Genomic DNA, 16462 nt, shown 5'->3' on the forward strand with positions numbered 1-16462 from the left:
ATCATGCAGAAGCAGACTATTTGGCCCATTGAATCCATGCTCAGTTTTTGAAAGAGCAAATCTAGTTTCCATGCTGTGAAATCATGAAGTAAGATAAATTCACATCAGTTTTTAGTCCAAATATATTCAAATAAACTCAATTTAAGTTCCTCCAGTGTGATTTAAATGCATTGAATACAAATAGAAAATTCTGGAAATGCTCTTTGTCAGGTAGCATCTGTGAAAAAAGAAACAGAGTCGAAGAAATTTAATTAGAACTGGAAAAGTGAAAAAAAAAGCATGTGTTTTAAGTTAAAGAGAGGGGGAAGAGTGGGGAGAACTGAGGGAGTGTCTGTGATATGATGGAACTTGTCCATGTGATGCAAATGCTGTTGATGCCAGACAAGAGAGAGATAAATGCATGTTTATTAAGCTGTTGTGTTTGGGAAAGTGTTAATACAGAGAGATGAATAAGAGTAATAGACAGAAACTGAACACAATGCTGGAATTGTGAAATGAAGGACATAGCAGCTTTTGGAATTCTGAAAACAAAAGGGTATGTTGGAAATTGTTAGTAGATTAGGCAGTGTCTGTGGATTGAGAAAAACTGTGTTAATGTTACAGGTAGATTGGGTCAATTCTGACACGAGCAGGAAAGGCTGGTGATCTGAAATTGTTGAACTTACATCGAGTCCAAAGGGCTGCAGCATGTCTCGATTGGATTTCATTGGAACAGTATAAGAGTCCAACAACAGAAGGGTCAGGGTTGGGTGGAAAATTAATGTGCAGGCTTAGTGTTTTCTTGACTGAATGGTTCTGATTTCTTTCTACTGCCCTCATTTGTCTCCCTCTGCTTATACTCCACCAAATAAATCAGCCATGATTAAGAAGCATTTATCACCCTCTGTTAGATGGTATCAACAGCACTTGTGTCACTTAGGCAATCTTGGCCTCCATCCTGTTGAAGACATCCTCTTTGTTCTTTTCATTACCTCTCTCTGTATAATTTAAAGCACCCGTTTTCTCACTTTACCAGCTCTGAAAGGTCTTAGACCTGAAAAGTTAAGTTAACTGTATTTTTTCCAGAGAAGTTGCCTGACCTGCTAAGTATCTCCAGTATTTTCTGCCTTTCCTGAAAATAACAGGACCTTTTATGCTATTCAAAAAAGGCAGCACGGCATGTTATTGGTAACGCACTGGATTGTTAGCTTAGAGTTTGCATTGATATTACTGAATTTGGTCAAGGACCCTCATCCTTCTCATCCAGAGGCTTCAGTTAACAGATGATGTGTAGAAATCAAATTTACACCTACAATCAGCAGAATTCAAACACGTACTAAATTTTTGATCATCATCTTGGCCGTTTTCCTTGTACAAAGTGATCTGTAATAATTTAGCAGCAGATATATTATATATCTGACATCAAGGTAAAAAAAGTTTCACCAATAACAACAACTCAATCAAGACTCACTTCCCACCAGTTCTTTGAAGAAAGCAGTAACTTAAAATTAATCCCTGCCTTGATCAGCAGAGTGAATGAGATTTCTGATGGTGGAGAGCAATCAATTAGCATTATTATTGTTACCCACTTATTCATTGTTCATTGGGATCTTGATCAGTTATTCAATAAAATATGATTTTGTTATTAAAATAGACAATTATAATAACGCTAGAATAATATCCTGTCATGTGGCTAAATATTAATGTTGAGTAATACAGGAGGGATGGGTTACACCTCAACTGGAGGAGGACCAATATCCTTGCTAGTGCTACTAGGGAGGGTTTAAACTAGATTGGCAGTGGGGTGGGATCATAAGTAGAAGTGAGGCAGTTGAGAGGCAGGATAGTGATAGAGAAGACAGCGAAAGCAAATTGAACAGGCAGGACAGGAAGGAGCATGACGAAGAGCGAGGAGAGTTGTTTGGATTAAAATGCATTTACTTCGGTCTGACAGGTAAGGTGGATGAATTTAGGGCATGAATAGGTATGTGGGGTTGGGACATTATAGCCATTATGGAAACATGGCTAAGGGAAAGGCAGGAGTGGCAGCTTAAGCTTAACGTTCTGGGATAAAGGTGCTTTTAGGGAGATAGAGATGGAGAGGGAGAGTTTGTTTTTGATTAAGGGGAACATCACTGCAATAGTTAGAGATGATATTACTGAAAGATCATCTGGTGAGGCTTTATGGGTGGAACTGGGAGATAAGAAGGGGATGATCCCCTTGTTGGGTTTGTACTATAGACCCCTAAGCAGTCCTCAGGAATTAGAGGAACAAATATGCAGGGAGATTGGGGAGTTGTCATCAGAGGAGATTTTCACTTTCCTAGAATTGACTGGAATTGCCATAGTGTTAAAGGTCTAGATGGGGTGGAATTTATTCAGTGCGTTCAGGAAAGTTTCCTCGGACTGTATATAGAGGGCCCTGTCAGGGAGGGGGCAAAGCTTGGTCTGCTCCTGGGAAGTAAGGAAGGGCAAGTGACTGAGGTCACGGTAGGGGAGGACTGTGGGACCAGTGACCATAGTTCCATTAGTTTTAAAATAGTTATGGAAAGGGACAGAACTAGTCCGCAGGTTCGAGTTCTGAATTGGGGTAAGGCGAATTTTGACGGTATTAGACAGGAGCTTGCAAAGGTTAATTGGGCTAGGTTGTTTGCGGGCAAAGGGATCTCTGGTAAGTGGGAACTTTTCAAAAGTGAGATAGCAAGAGTTCAAGGACCCCATGTTCCTGTTAAAGTAAAAGGCAAAGCTGCTGGGAGCTGGGAACCCTGGATGTCAAGGGATAAAGAGGGGGTCAAATACAGGCAGCTAGGATCAAGTGAATCACTGGAGATATATAGAGGATGCCGGAGTATACTCAAGAAGGAAATTAGGATGGTAAAGAGGGGGCTTTGGCAGAGAAAATTAAGGACAATCTTAAGATTTTTTAAGTATATCAAGGGAAAAAGAGTGACTAGGGTAAAAATAGGGCCCTCAAAGACCAAGACAGAAATCTATGTGTGGAACTGCTGGAGATGGGCAGAGTTTTTTTTACCATGGAGAAAGATGTGAAAACTTAGGAACTTGGCAAAGTTAATGGAGATGTTTTTGGAGCAGTCCATTTTACATTAGAAGAGGTGTTGCATGTGTTAAGATGTATGAAGGTAGACAAATCTCCAGGTCCAGACGTGGTATATCCAAGAACACTATGGGAAGCTAGAGAAGAAATTGCGGGAGCCCTTGCTGAGATATTTGCAACATCACTATGCTCTGGCAAGGTGCTGGAAGACTGGAGAATAGCAAATGTTATGCCTTTATTTAACAAGGGCTGTAAGGATAGATTTGGTAATTATAGAGCCGTTAGCCTAACATCTGTGGTAGGTAAGTTGCTAAGGGATAAGATATACTTACATTTGGAAAAGCAGAGGTTGACTAGGGTTAGCCAGCAAGGCTTTGTGCGTGGGAGATCTTGTCTTACAAACTTGATTGAGTTCTTTAATGAAGTGATGAGGAAAGTTGATGAGGGGAGGGCGCTAGGCATAGTATATATGGACTTCAGTAAGACATTTGATAAGGTTCCACGTGGTAGGCTGCTCTGGAAGGTTAGATCGCATGGCATCCAAGGAGAGCCAGCAAACTGGATACAAAATTGGCTGGATGGTAGGGAACAGAGAGTGATGGTGAACAGATATTTCTCAGACTGGAGGTCTGTGACTAGTGGTGTGCCCCAGGGCCCATTGTTATTTGTTATCTATATTAATGATTTGGATGAGCATATAACAAGGAATAGTTAGTTCTGGGCCCATTGTTATTTGTCATCTATATTAGTGATTTGGATGACCATATATGAGGAATAGTTAGTAAGTTTGCAGATGACACTAAAATAGGTGGTGTAATAGACAGTGAAGAGGATTATCAAGAATTGCAGCAGGATCATGATTGGCTGGGTGGATGTACTGAGGAATGGCAAATAGAATTTAGTTCAGATAATTGCGAAGTGTTATATTTTGGAAGGACAAATCAAGGTAGGACTTTTACATTGAATAGAAGGACCCTGGGTACTGTTGTAAAACAGAGAGACTTTGGAGTACAGGTGCAAAGTTCCCTTAAAGTGGAGTCACAGGTACATAGGGTGGTGAAGAAGGCTTTTGGCATGCTGGCCTTCATCAGTCAGGGCACTGAATATAGATGTTGGGAGGTTACGTTGCGATTTTACAAGATGTTGGTGAGGGCATACTTAGAGTATTGTGTTTGGTTTTTGGTCACCCTGTTAATAGGAAGGATGTGATTAAACTGGAAAGAGTGCAAAAAAAGATTTACGTAGATGTTGCCAGAACTTAAGGTACTGAATTATAGGGAGAGGTTAGACAGGCTGGGCCTTTACTCCTTGGAGTGTAGGAGACTGAGGGGTGATCTCATAGAGGTATATAAAATCATGAGGGGCATAGATAGGGTGAGTAGTCTTTTATCCAGAGTTGGGGAATCAAAAATTCCAGGACATAGTTTTAAGGTTAGAGGTGAAATGTTTAATAAGAACCTGAAGGCCAACTTTTCTACACAGCGGATGGTAGATATATGGAACCAACTGCCAGAGCAAGTGGTTGAGGCAAGTACCTTAGATACATTTAAGAAGTATGTGGACAGGTAGATGGACGACAAGAATTTAAAGGGACATGGGCCAAGTTCTAGGAAATGGGATTAGTTGAATATACTGTACGTCTTGGTCGGCATGAACAAATATGAGCCAAAGGGCTTTTTGCTGTGCTGTATAACTCTATGACTCTATGACTGTGGGCTTTGACACAATATTGTTTTAGCATTATAACTACATCCAAAATCAGAACAGCAGCTTTACAGTACAAATCAAATGATAATGTGCTAATGGAAATATTTAAAAGCAATATTTAGACAGACACCAGATTATTGCCCAAATGTTTATCAGTGTTAACAGGAAACATTAAATAAAAGGATAAAATGGGGTAAAAATGCATCCTTAGGAGGTCTTGACTCTATATGCATAATCGCCATCTATACAACGTTTCAACAAGAATAAGAAATAAAATTCATACGTGTTCTGAAGTGAAGGCAATCAGTTTGGGAAGGGCAGCCATTCCTTTTTCTTTAACCTCAGGAAACAGCTTGTAGCGTGCAATTAGCAAGGCATACATGTTTGATATGGCTCCACCTAAATCAGAAAATGAGACACATTCAGTTTTCACAATAATGATGTGGAAGAATGCTAATTCTTGTCTGACACATTGATCCAATAATTAACTGTCTTTAACGGAAGATATCAGCTGCAGCTTGACTGGACTTAGTTTGAATCCGTTTCTACGACTTTGTTCCATTCTAATCATTTATCTTAAATGGCCTTGATAAAACGACCCAGTTGTTCTGGATATACGGTATCAGGTGATATTGTCATGAGTGTGTTGTTGATGTTCATAAAATGTACAGAACACACACTAATTAATTCCATGCACCCAACCCCTTGAATCACAGCCTGGTATGGAGCCTCCAAAGCACAGGATTGCAGGAGGCTGCAGAGGGTTATAGACTCAGCCAGCTTCATCACGAACACAAACCCCTCCATCACTGAGGACATCTTAAAGACACAGTGCCTCAAGAAGGTGGCATCCATCATTAAGCTCCCTCACCATCCAGGACATGCCCTCTTCTTGTTACTACCGTCAGGGAGGAGGTACAGGAGCCTGAAGACCCAAACTCAATGATTCAGGAACAGTTTCTTCCCCACTGTGATCAGATTTCTGAATGATCCATGAACCCATGAACACTACCTCATTATTCATTTTTTTGCACTATTTATATCTGTATTTTATAGATTTTTATGTCTTTACATCATATATTTCACATCATATATTAGAGATAATAAATCTGATTCTGATTATGTTTTTCAGGCTTTGGTCTATAATCTGCTGAAAATCAAACAAACTGCTGCTGCTGGAAATCTGAAATAAAAACAGAAAATGTTGGAAACACTCGGCAGGTCAGGTAGCATTCATGGAAAGGAAAACACAGTCAACGTTTCAGGCCCAAGATCCTTCATAAGAATTGGGAAAGAGAAAAACAAGTTAATTTTCAGGAGCAAGGAGGGATAGTTAGAATAAAAAGGTGTGATTTAATTAACTGTTTCGCTTTCCACAGATGCTGCCTGACCTGCTAAGTGTTTCTGCTTTAATTATCTATAATTTGCTGGTAGGTTACAGCTCATGTTCTGCAGCAAGTTTCATTCTCTATGTTTTATTTTCCACTTAACCTACAACTTGACACTGATAGTTAAAAAATACCTCAGTGACATTGAGTTATCCATCAATTAAAGGCAAAATTCCAAGGGAACAGGGGAAGTAGGTATGATTCCTAATCAGAATAGCTAACTCCAGCTGTTCTTTTGAAGTTTGCCTGCCTGCCACTGGTAGCCTTGTTGAAGAAACTAAGATAAGATATCTTTATTAGTCACATGTACATCGAAACACACAGTGAAATTCACCTATTTGTGTAGAATCTTCTGGGGGCAGCTCGCAAGTGTCGCCATGCTTCCGGTGCCCACAACTTCCTAACTGTACATCTTTGGAATGTGGGAGTAAACCAGAGCACCCGGAGGAAACCCACACAGACACGGGGAGAACATACAAACTCCTTACAGACAGCGACCGGAATTGAACCCGGGTTGCTGTAAAGTGTTATTGAGGCCACTACATTTACATTGTCCTGAAAGGCATAGGGAAAAAAAATGGACATCATGATGCAGCTCATTTGATTAAGCATGGTCAATATTGGGCATCCTGGCTTAGGTAGAAAAATAAAATAAATAGAAACTGCTGGAAACACTTAGCAGCTCACACAGCATCCATGGAAAGACAAACAGAGTTAATGTTACAGGTATTCAACCTTTTCTGTTTGTATTTTAGATTTCCAATATCTGTAGCTCTTTGATTTTCATTTGGAAGCAAAGTAAGTTTGTGTGGGTTAGAGGATGGGTAAGTGGATCGTGGTCTTGATTGAGAAGAAGGGACATGGTAGTTTACCAAGACACCTGAGACCTGAATTGTTTTAGTGAGACTTAGAGTACTTATGTTCCTTACTCCCCAATATAATAAATTTGAAAAATTAAGCTTACCTCAGATTAGTTTAGTTATTATTACAAGTGAATTGATTGGGGGATGTAGAACAGATACTCAGAATGGTTCTGACCTAAACTGGCAATTGGGATCCTGGAATCCTAGGTTGCTTATTAAGAGGAACTATTGGCTGGATTAGGACCTAAGGAGAGTGCACTGGTAGGCACCTTTAAATTGGTGCTGATGGCATCATCAGGAATAGTGGGTGGTAATGCTATCAGCCCCATTTTAAGACCTTTACAACTTCATTGGTACCAGTTCTAACAAATTTCCCTTTCTGATTCTACAAGTATACTGTGATCTAGCAAAGGTTTAGCTGTCGGATTTTCACTCAAAACACATCACATTCAATTGGTTCAGCTGTCTGCTTTAAAAATAAAGTCATTGACCTTCCTAGGCGATAAGAGAAAGCAGATGATGCACATCCGAATGAAAACCTGAGAATATCTGTGGTCAAGTAAGTGTATTGCAGTCCATCCACTAATAATTAATGAAGAGTTATCCAGCTTCAGCCAAGAAGTGAACACACAGCTTAATGCAACCCCCTGGATCAGGGCTGAGCTTCCATGCAATTTTTCAGAGATAAATGCGAACCTCTTGAAAGATTCTTCTTGAGAAGTTATAGCCTGGGTTCAAAATTTATATACACCATTGGGATATAAATCAATAAACCCGGTAATACAACAATGCAACAAACTGTTAAATTATTCTGACAAAAGCTGAAATGCTGGAAAAACTCAGCTAGTCAAGCAGCCTCTGTAGAAAGAGAAACCAGTTAATGTTTCAGGTCGGGAACCCTTACTCTGAAACTTACAGTAGTTTTGCAAAGTGAAGAATTTACATCATTTTATCTGCAAATTAAATTCATCTTCTTGAAATTTGCATTTGTTAAACAAACAGCCAACTTTAATTCTTGATAGGCAGCTGAACCAAAATAATCCAGACAATAATGGATGAGATTTCTTTGCCTGTCACGAAATATGTTATAACCATAGATCCATTTAATTAGCATTTAACCAGAATTTATTCAGAAAGGAGCTCAAGTATAAATGGAGAACATCCTAGAAACAAATTCCTTTGATATTAATTGTTGAGTAAATCAGTGTGAACCGCTTTTCCAAATAAAGGACGTGCAGGTGTTGATAAAATTATATTTGTGAGCCTGAGAGCTACACGTCTGAGTGGAATGTAAATTCCCGACCAGCCAAATGAGAAATGAGCTCCATGTTCAAGCACACAATACTGGAAAATTGCTAATTTGGTTGTAAATGGAACAAAACTTCTGCTGCTTCTCTCTAAACCCTATCTTCCAACACCTACACCACCCCTTCCCCATGCCCCGTCCAACATACATATAGTAAGACACTTGGGTTTCATATAAAATAACCAAAACACTTTCAAATTCTGAGTTCAGATATAACCTCATCGATCATGGATTCATGTTCAATCACGCTCATGTTAAATATTTGGTTTGATGGTTTATTTCATATTTAGCTGGTAGATACTGTGTTTGTTCTAAATGTATCAACTAACAAGGAACTTTGGTGGTTGAAACTTTGGTGTAATTCAACTCTGGAAGGATGCAATGGATGTGTTCTACGCCCATCCTGATCAATGGATTGAAACTTTGGTGTAATTCAACTCTGGAAGGATGCAATGGATGTATCATACACCCATCCTGATCAATGGGAAGGAAAATTGGAAGGGATATATCTTTCTCCTCCTACTTGGGCAGTCCCTCGGGATTGAGGATGATTTGCATCCAATCTGGTTTTGTCGGTCTTGAGATGGCTAATGAGGTCAATGTGGGAACAGCAGTCCATTCCACAGGTGGAGCAGGTGGTGGCTGACAAGATGAGTGGACGGATACACTGTTATTGTTTCAGTTAGGATACGGCCTTCATAGAGTCACAGCACGGAAACAGGCCCTTTGGCCCGAATTGTCAGTGCTGACCAAGATGCCTGTCTACATTAAGTTCGTTTTCCTGCATTTGGCCCATCCTTTCCTATCCATGTACCTGTGCAAATGCTTTTTAAATGCTGTGATTGTACATGCCTCTACCACGTCCTCTAACGTCTTGTTCCATATACCCACCACCCTCTGTGTGAAAAACTTGCACCCCAGATCTCCTTTAAATCTTTCCTTTCTCACCTTCAACCTATATCCTCTGGTTTTAGACTCCCCTAACCTTTGGAATAAGACTGTGACTATATCTATGTCCCTCATAATTTTATAAACCTCTACAATGTCACCCCTCAGCCTTATGCGCTTCAGTGAGAACAATCCCAGCCTATCCAATCTCTCATTGTAACTGAAGCCCTCCATTCCAGGCAGCATTCTGGTGAATCTCTTCTGCACTCTTTCTAGTGCTGTCACATTCTTTCTGTATTGGGGTGACCAGAACTGCACACAATATTCCAAGTGTGACCTACCCAATGTCCTTTACAACTGCAACATGATGCCCCAACTCTTATATTCAATACCCCTGCCTATGAAGATAAGCAACCTAAGTACCTTCTTCACTCCCCTCTCCACCTGTGTCGCTATTTTCAGGGAGATATGAATTTGCACCCTGACGTTCCTCAGTACATCAACACTTTTAAGATCCCTGCCATTTAATGTATATGTCCGGCCAGTATTAGACAACCCAAAATGCATTAAACCCAAAATGTATCAGCCAGCATAATCGAAGGCCCCACCCACCCGGGTCATACACTCTTCTCTCCTCTCCCATCAGGCAGAAGATACAGGAGCCTGAGGGCACATACCACCAGGCTCAAGGACAGCTTCTATCCCACAATGATAAGACTATTGAACAGTTCCCTTATATGATGAGATGGACTGTTGACCTCACAATCTACCTTGTTTGACCATGCACCTTATTGTCTACCTGCAATGAACTTCCCTGTAGCTGTGACACTTTACTCTGTATTCACTTATTGTTTTTACCCTGTACTACCTCAATGCACTCTGTACTACCTCAGTGCACTGTGTAATGAATTGATCTGTACAAACGGTATCCAAGACAAGTTTTTCACTCTACCTCGGTACAAGTGACAATAATAAACCAATACCAATACCATTACCTCACACTTGTCTGGACTAAGTTCTATCTTCCATCACTCTGCCCAAATTTCCAGCTGATCTATGTCCATCTGTATCCTTAGGCAACCATTCTTGCTACCTATAATTCCACCAATCTTCATGTCATGAGCAAACTTACTTATCAGACCATTGACATTCTCATCCAAGTCATTTATATATATGACAAACAACAAAGGTCCCAGCACCAATCCCTAAGGTACATCACTGGTTACAGACTTCCAGTCAGAAAAAACAGTCTTCCACCACTACCCTCTTGTCTCCTGTCACCAAGCCAATTTTGGATTCAATTTTCCAAAAAACCTTGGATCCCTGTGCCCTAATTTCCTGGACCAACCTTCAATGTGGGACCTTCAAAAGCCTTGCTAACGTCTATGTACATGACATATACTGCCTTGTCTTCACTAAATTTCTTAGTAACTTCTTCATAAAACCCAATCAGAAGCCTTCCTGACTTCAGGAGATACAACAAGGCTTGCCTAGATTGACCGCTGTGAAAGCCAAGGATTGCGGTTGAGGAAGTCTTCAAAGTGCCTCTTCCAATGGGTATTGATTATGTTTCTGTCCATGAAGAGTTCCTCCACATTCTTGGTTCTCAGTAGGATTAAGGCCTTGGGTATTGGGATGGGAGATGGCTCATAAAGATGCTGCAGAAGCCACACATTTCATGGCTGTCAGAAGGTTGCAGGACTTCTTGTACTCTCTCCATCCACCACCTGTCCTTTAGTGTTGGGTTTTCTGCTGGACCTCCACTTTCAGGTGACTGTGGTGCTATTTCTTCATTGAGGCCAGGTGGAACTTCTAATCCAGGAATAGGTTATGTCTGGGGTTAATTAGATCTTGACCTCCTAGTCAGTGTCATCAATCCAGTCCTGGTTCTTCTTGTTGAAGTAAAAAGTTTTTTCTCAGATGCCATTTATTTCAGACTTCAGAACGACCCATGAACTATGAACGTACTGAAGTTCCTGTGGGCTGGGAATCAAGAGGTTGTTGGGCACTATCTGTGAAGAATTGGCTTTGTGGTGTCCTTGAGAGCTTCCACATTGATCTTCTTATAGCAGAACTCCGTTGGTGCTGATGTTTTGGGGCCAGGTTGATGAAGATAATAGATCAGATTACTCAGTGGTCAGTCTAGCAGCCTGACCACTGAATAATCTGGTCTATTATCGTCTTATGCATCATGACATGGGTGATGCAGAAATCTTTTCTATCCCTTTCCCAGACAATGATATAATCTAGAAAGTCCCAGTGCTTGTAATGGTGTGTTGGACTTGTCTCTTTGATGAAACAGGGTGGTTATGATAAGGCCATGCTCCAAGCAGGTGGTCAAGAGAAAGACCCTTCTGGAGTCAGTGCTCCCTACTTAATATTTGTTGATCACATCTTGCCGGAGGTTTGCGCCCCTTTCCACGCCAGCATTCAGATCACCCAGAAAGATCAGTTAGTCTCATTTGGGATGTGGATTATGATTTTATCAAGGTTGCAGAAGAAGTTCTTCTTAGCCTTATCCAAAGCCAAAAGCACTGGGCATATAAACTGGTGATCATGGTATGTTGGTTTGGTGATGGAGTGAGCTGAAGAGTCATACGGCATTCAGTAATTCTGCAGGATTAGTCATCGAGCCCATAGACGAGCCCATTCATAATGGCAATCCTCACTTGATGAAGATGATCTTCCTCTTCCAATTTCGTTCTCCAGAAGACGGTGTACGCACCACCTTATATGAAAAGCCCACTCTTTATTACTCATTTTCTACAATTCTAGTCCAAGAGGTAAATCTTACTCTCTTTTTGCTGACAGGAGTACATCATTTACATCACCACAAGTCTTTTCACTCTCCTTGACCTGATTTCCACATGGATCAGTCTAAAAAAAAGTACACTGTGATATATATAAGTGTCAATAATGGTGCCAATACCTTTAGGGTACAATCTGCAATTACATAAAAATAAATCTCACCATTAAACAGTAGGACAGCTGCAGTGAGACAGAGAATATTATTTTTAACTGCTTTATAAAAAATAATTAATCACTTTGTCACCTCTTCCACTATCTACTATGCTGCTGGTCCCTCATCAACTGGATGAAATGAATGGTTGGTTGATCCATAGACAGCACCACTACATGACTGATAAATGGGAGAAACTTTCGTAATAATGATACAGATTTTGCACAGCCGCTTCTCACTGGTGTTGCAGACTGCTTTAATCAAGCATTGAATCTAATAGTCAGATGGAAATCTCGAAAAAGATGTGCTCAGAGAGGTGTTTGAGTGAGTTCTTGTGGTTTGGCTTCAAATTACTCTCAATAAAATGAAATTGAACATTAATAGTAATTGGGTCATTCATGGGAGTTTCTTCATAAAATGTTAAGCGTCATCAAATCTGCAGAATATTGGCTATTGCGATTAGTAATTTATTGTTTTCGGACCAGTGACCATAATTCCATTAGTTTCAAAATAATTATGGATAAGGATAGGACTGTTCCACGAGTTAAAATCCGAAACTGGGGCAAGGCTAATTTTGATAGCATTAGACAGGAACCTGCAAAGGTTAATTGGGAGAGGCTGATAGCAGGTAAAGGGATGTGTGGAAAGTGGAGGTTTTTAAAAACGAGATTGGGCGATTTCAGGGCTTGGGCTCTACTTTGTGTGGAGTTTGTGGAGATTTGGTACGTCACCAAAGACTCTTACAAATTTCTATAGATGTACAGTGGAGAGCATTCTGACTGGTTGCATCACAGCCTGGGATGGAGACTCCAACGTGCAGGATTGGAAGAGGCTGCAGAGGGTTGTAGACTCAGCCAGCTCCGTCACAGGCACAACCCTTCCTGCCCAGTTTCAACAGGCTGTGCCTCAAGAAGGTGGCATCCATCACTAAGGACCCTCACCATCCAGGACATGTCTTCTTCTCATTACTACCATTGGGGAGGAGGTACAGGAGCCTGAAGACTCATACTCCACATTTTAGGAACAGCTTCTTCCCCTCCATCATCAGATTTCTGAACGGTCCTTGTTATTCCTTTTTTTTGCACTATTTATTTATTTCTGTAATTTATCGTAATTTTATGTCTTTGTATTGTACTGCTGCTGCAAAAATAATAAACTTCACGTCATCTAAATCAGTGATAATAAATTTGACTCTGATTCTAATTTGGAACATGTTCCTGTTAGAGTGAAGGGCAAGGCTGGCAGGATTAGTGAACTCTGGCTGATGAGGTATATAGAGGCTCTGGTCAGGATAAAGGAAGAGACATATTAGGTGTAGGCAGTTGTGATCAAGTGAATCCCTTGAGGACTATAAGGGATGTAGGAGTACACTTAAGAAGGAAATCAGGAGGGCAAAGGGGGGTACATGAGATATCTTTAGCGGATCAGGTAAAGGAGAATCCTAAAAGCTTCTATAAGTTTATTCCAAGCAAAAGGATAACTAGAGGGAGACTAGGTCCCCTTAAGGATTGATGTGGTTTTCTATGTGTGGAGCCATGGTAGATGGGCAGGGTCTTAAATGAATACTTCTTGTCTGTATTTACTACATAGGTGCTCATGAAAACTAAGGAATTCAGGGAAGTGCACAGTGATGTCCTGAATATATTGATATTATGAAAGAGGAGGCATTGGCAGTCTTGAGGTGCTTAAAGGTGGATAAATCCTTAGTGCCTGACCAGGAGCATCCTAGGTCATTGTGGGAAGCAAGGGAAAAAATTGCTGGGACCCTGGCAAAGATGTTTGTATCTTCCTTAGCCTCAGGTGAGGTACTGGAAGACTGGAGGGTGGCTAATGTTGTGCCTTTATTTAAGAATTGCTGCAAGGACAAGTCAGGGAATGAGAGGCCAATGAACCTAATATCAGTGGTGGGAAAGTTACTGAAGGGGAACCTGAGAGACAGGATCTACCTGTATTTGGAAAAGTAAGGACTGATTAGAAATAGTCAGAAATAGTCAGCATGGGAAATCTAGTCTCATGAATTTAATTGAGTTTTTTGAAGAGGTGTCCAAGAAGATTGACAAGACCAGGGAGGTAGACATTGTCTACATGGACGTGATCAAGGCTTTTGGCAAATCTCACATAGTAGGCTGATCTGGAAGGTTAGACTACATGGGATCCAGGGTGAGTTAGCCAACTGGGTACAAAATTGATTTGGTGGAAGGAGCCATAGAGTGGTAGTGGAGGGTTGTTTTTCTGCTTGGAGTCCTGTGACCAGTAGTGTGCTGCAAAGATCAGTGCTGTGTTAATGTTCTCTCTGTGCAACCACCTTCAATAATCTACCAGATAATTTCATCTGCAGCTTATCTCTATGGCAACACTGGCATAACCCTATCAGAGACATTCCCTTTGTCAGATCGATCCCTCCCCCCCAACTCTCTCTGGATCTTAAAGTTAACGTTTTCATACTTTCCAATCTGAAACATTATCTCTGCTTTTCTTTCCATTTATGGCTGTAATGAAAATTGAAATCTGAATTCAATAAGTCATCATTTATGCACATTTGCCTAAAATTGATCTCAAATTGGCAGCAAAAACTGTATGATATAGTCATGCCATTGTGCACATGATCTGAGAGTCATTCCACTGAAGTCAAAGAATGAATTTTCTATGTAGATACAAAATGTTGAAAGCATTAAGTGATAATGCAACAGATTTTTATGCCACAACATTTGGACAAGCTGCTCGTGAAGAGAACTTTTTAAAAAATCTTCAAAGACAAGACATCTTGGGTTTTGCTGCACTTAAAATTTTAATATGTTCAGGACAAGTATAAATGAAGGAAACTCACTTTTGTGAATCTTTTGCCTCCAGATGACACTATACTGAAAGCTGAAGTAACACTTTTAAGTACATGTAAGTTGGGAGTAACGCAAAACATTTGAAGGAATTTGAACTAATTGAGGATTTGAACTACTAAAACCACCTTCACATCTACTTCTTTGGGAAAATAAAACTTTTATGTTGTGACTCTTAGACCAAGTTTGCATCAGAAATTTACAGGGAATTCCAAGACTAATTTAGCAAATGCTAGAAATGCTTCAGCTAATTTTGTTATACAGCCACAAATTATTTGGCATTGTAGACCTAATCAAAATGTAAGCACAACGTAAACCCTATCTGTTGAAAAAAGGTGAAAATTTCTACAGTCATTGCTGGATTTTTCTCTGTTTTACATTGTCTTATAGTTTGGAAGAGATTGCATAATTATCTGGCACCTTTTTATTTTGAATCTGGTGAGTAATGAATTATTTCATGGCTGCTATTCTTCTTAATTTAACTGCACCACAAGGAAAGTCACAAAGAAAGCCTAAAAATTCATGTACCAGGTGAGAATATTCCATCTCCACATCCTCCAGGCCAGCCAATCATTTCCCTCATTTTCTTCAGTGTGATGTATTCCAGCAGGACAAACACTGGTGCGATCTCATATGTGAACCTGAAGATAATTCACAATAAATAATATATTGCATTAGTATGGTTCATATTACTTTCTTGTGGATAAATAAAGACTGCTGTAGAACAGCAACAAAACAGGGTCGATGCAAGGGACTATACAGAGGGTGAGCAGATGAGTGTCTACTAGACACTGACTAGGAAGGAGAAAATGATTAAGGGAAATGGTTGAAGATATGGTCAAAGAGACAGATGCTAATGATGGCTTTCCAAGTGAACAAAGAAGGGGATCCAGGGATGAGTTCAGTTCCAAAATATCAGTCTGTATTGACTTGGAGCTTCAATGTTTCAGTGCTGTATCTCTCTATGGCTCTATGACTAAATAACATGGATTTGCGCTGAAGAGTTTGAAAGATGAATCTGCAATAAGAATGAGGAAGTGGACCCTCATCCTGCCATACCAAAGATACTGCCTCTTTTTCTCCCAAAGATGAGCATTAAGTGTCGATGGGATAGACATGTACGGCACATATTGAAAAACTCAGCACAAAAGCTTGGAGCGATAGAGCACTGAGGGAGGCTCATTGTTAGAGCTGCACAATTAGTCTAGCTCTCCACTTTTCTCCACTGAACTGTGACATATCTAATTGCACTTTGAAAACAATTACTGAATCTCCTTTTCTTGTAGCTCATGCCACATCCAAACTATATTTAAAGGGATTAGCACAACCTCTTACAATGCAATGGAAGAATTTAATGTTTATTTAGTGTTGGGAAAATGGAAAGAATCTGAACTGGTGCCCCCTCGATTTCCCAATCCTTACTTTTAACTTTCTGCTAACTCCATAGCACATCCAATGGAAGGACATAGAAACTGATGAAGGG

The 16462-nt window shown here is 40.2% G+C and overlaps 1 protein-coding gene across 1 annotated transcript in view; it reads right to left on the minus strand.

The window, feature by feature from the left end:
• Positions 1–16462, minus strand: part of gad2 (glutamate decarboxylase 2) — a 98538-nt gene that overhangs the window by 31707 nt on the left and 50369 nt on the right. Inside the window, exons 6-7 of the mRNA XM_052016176.1 lie at positions 15508–15620; positions 5025–5140 (exon numbers count right to left, since the gene is read on the minus strand). Coding sequence (XP_051872136.1) covers positions 5025–5140; positions 15508–15620 — 229 coding nt within the window. The remainder of the gene's footprint in view (positions 1–5024; positions 5141–15507; positions 15621–16462) is intronic.

Source organism: Pristis pectinata, chromosome 5, assembly GCF_009764475.1.
Source record: "Pristis pectinata isolate sPriPec2 chromosome 5, sPriPec2.1.pri, whole genome shotgun sequence".
NCBI lineage: Eukaryota > Metazoa > Chordata > Chondrichthyes > Rhinopristiformes > Pristidae > Pristis > Pristis pectinata.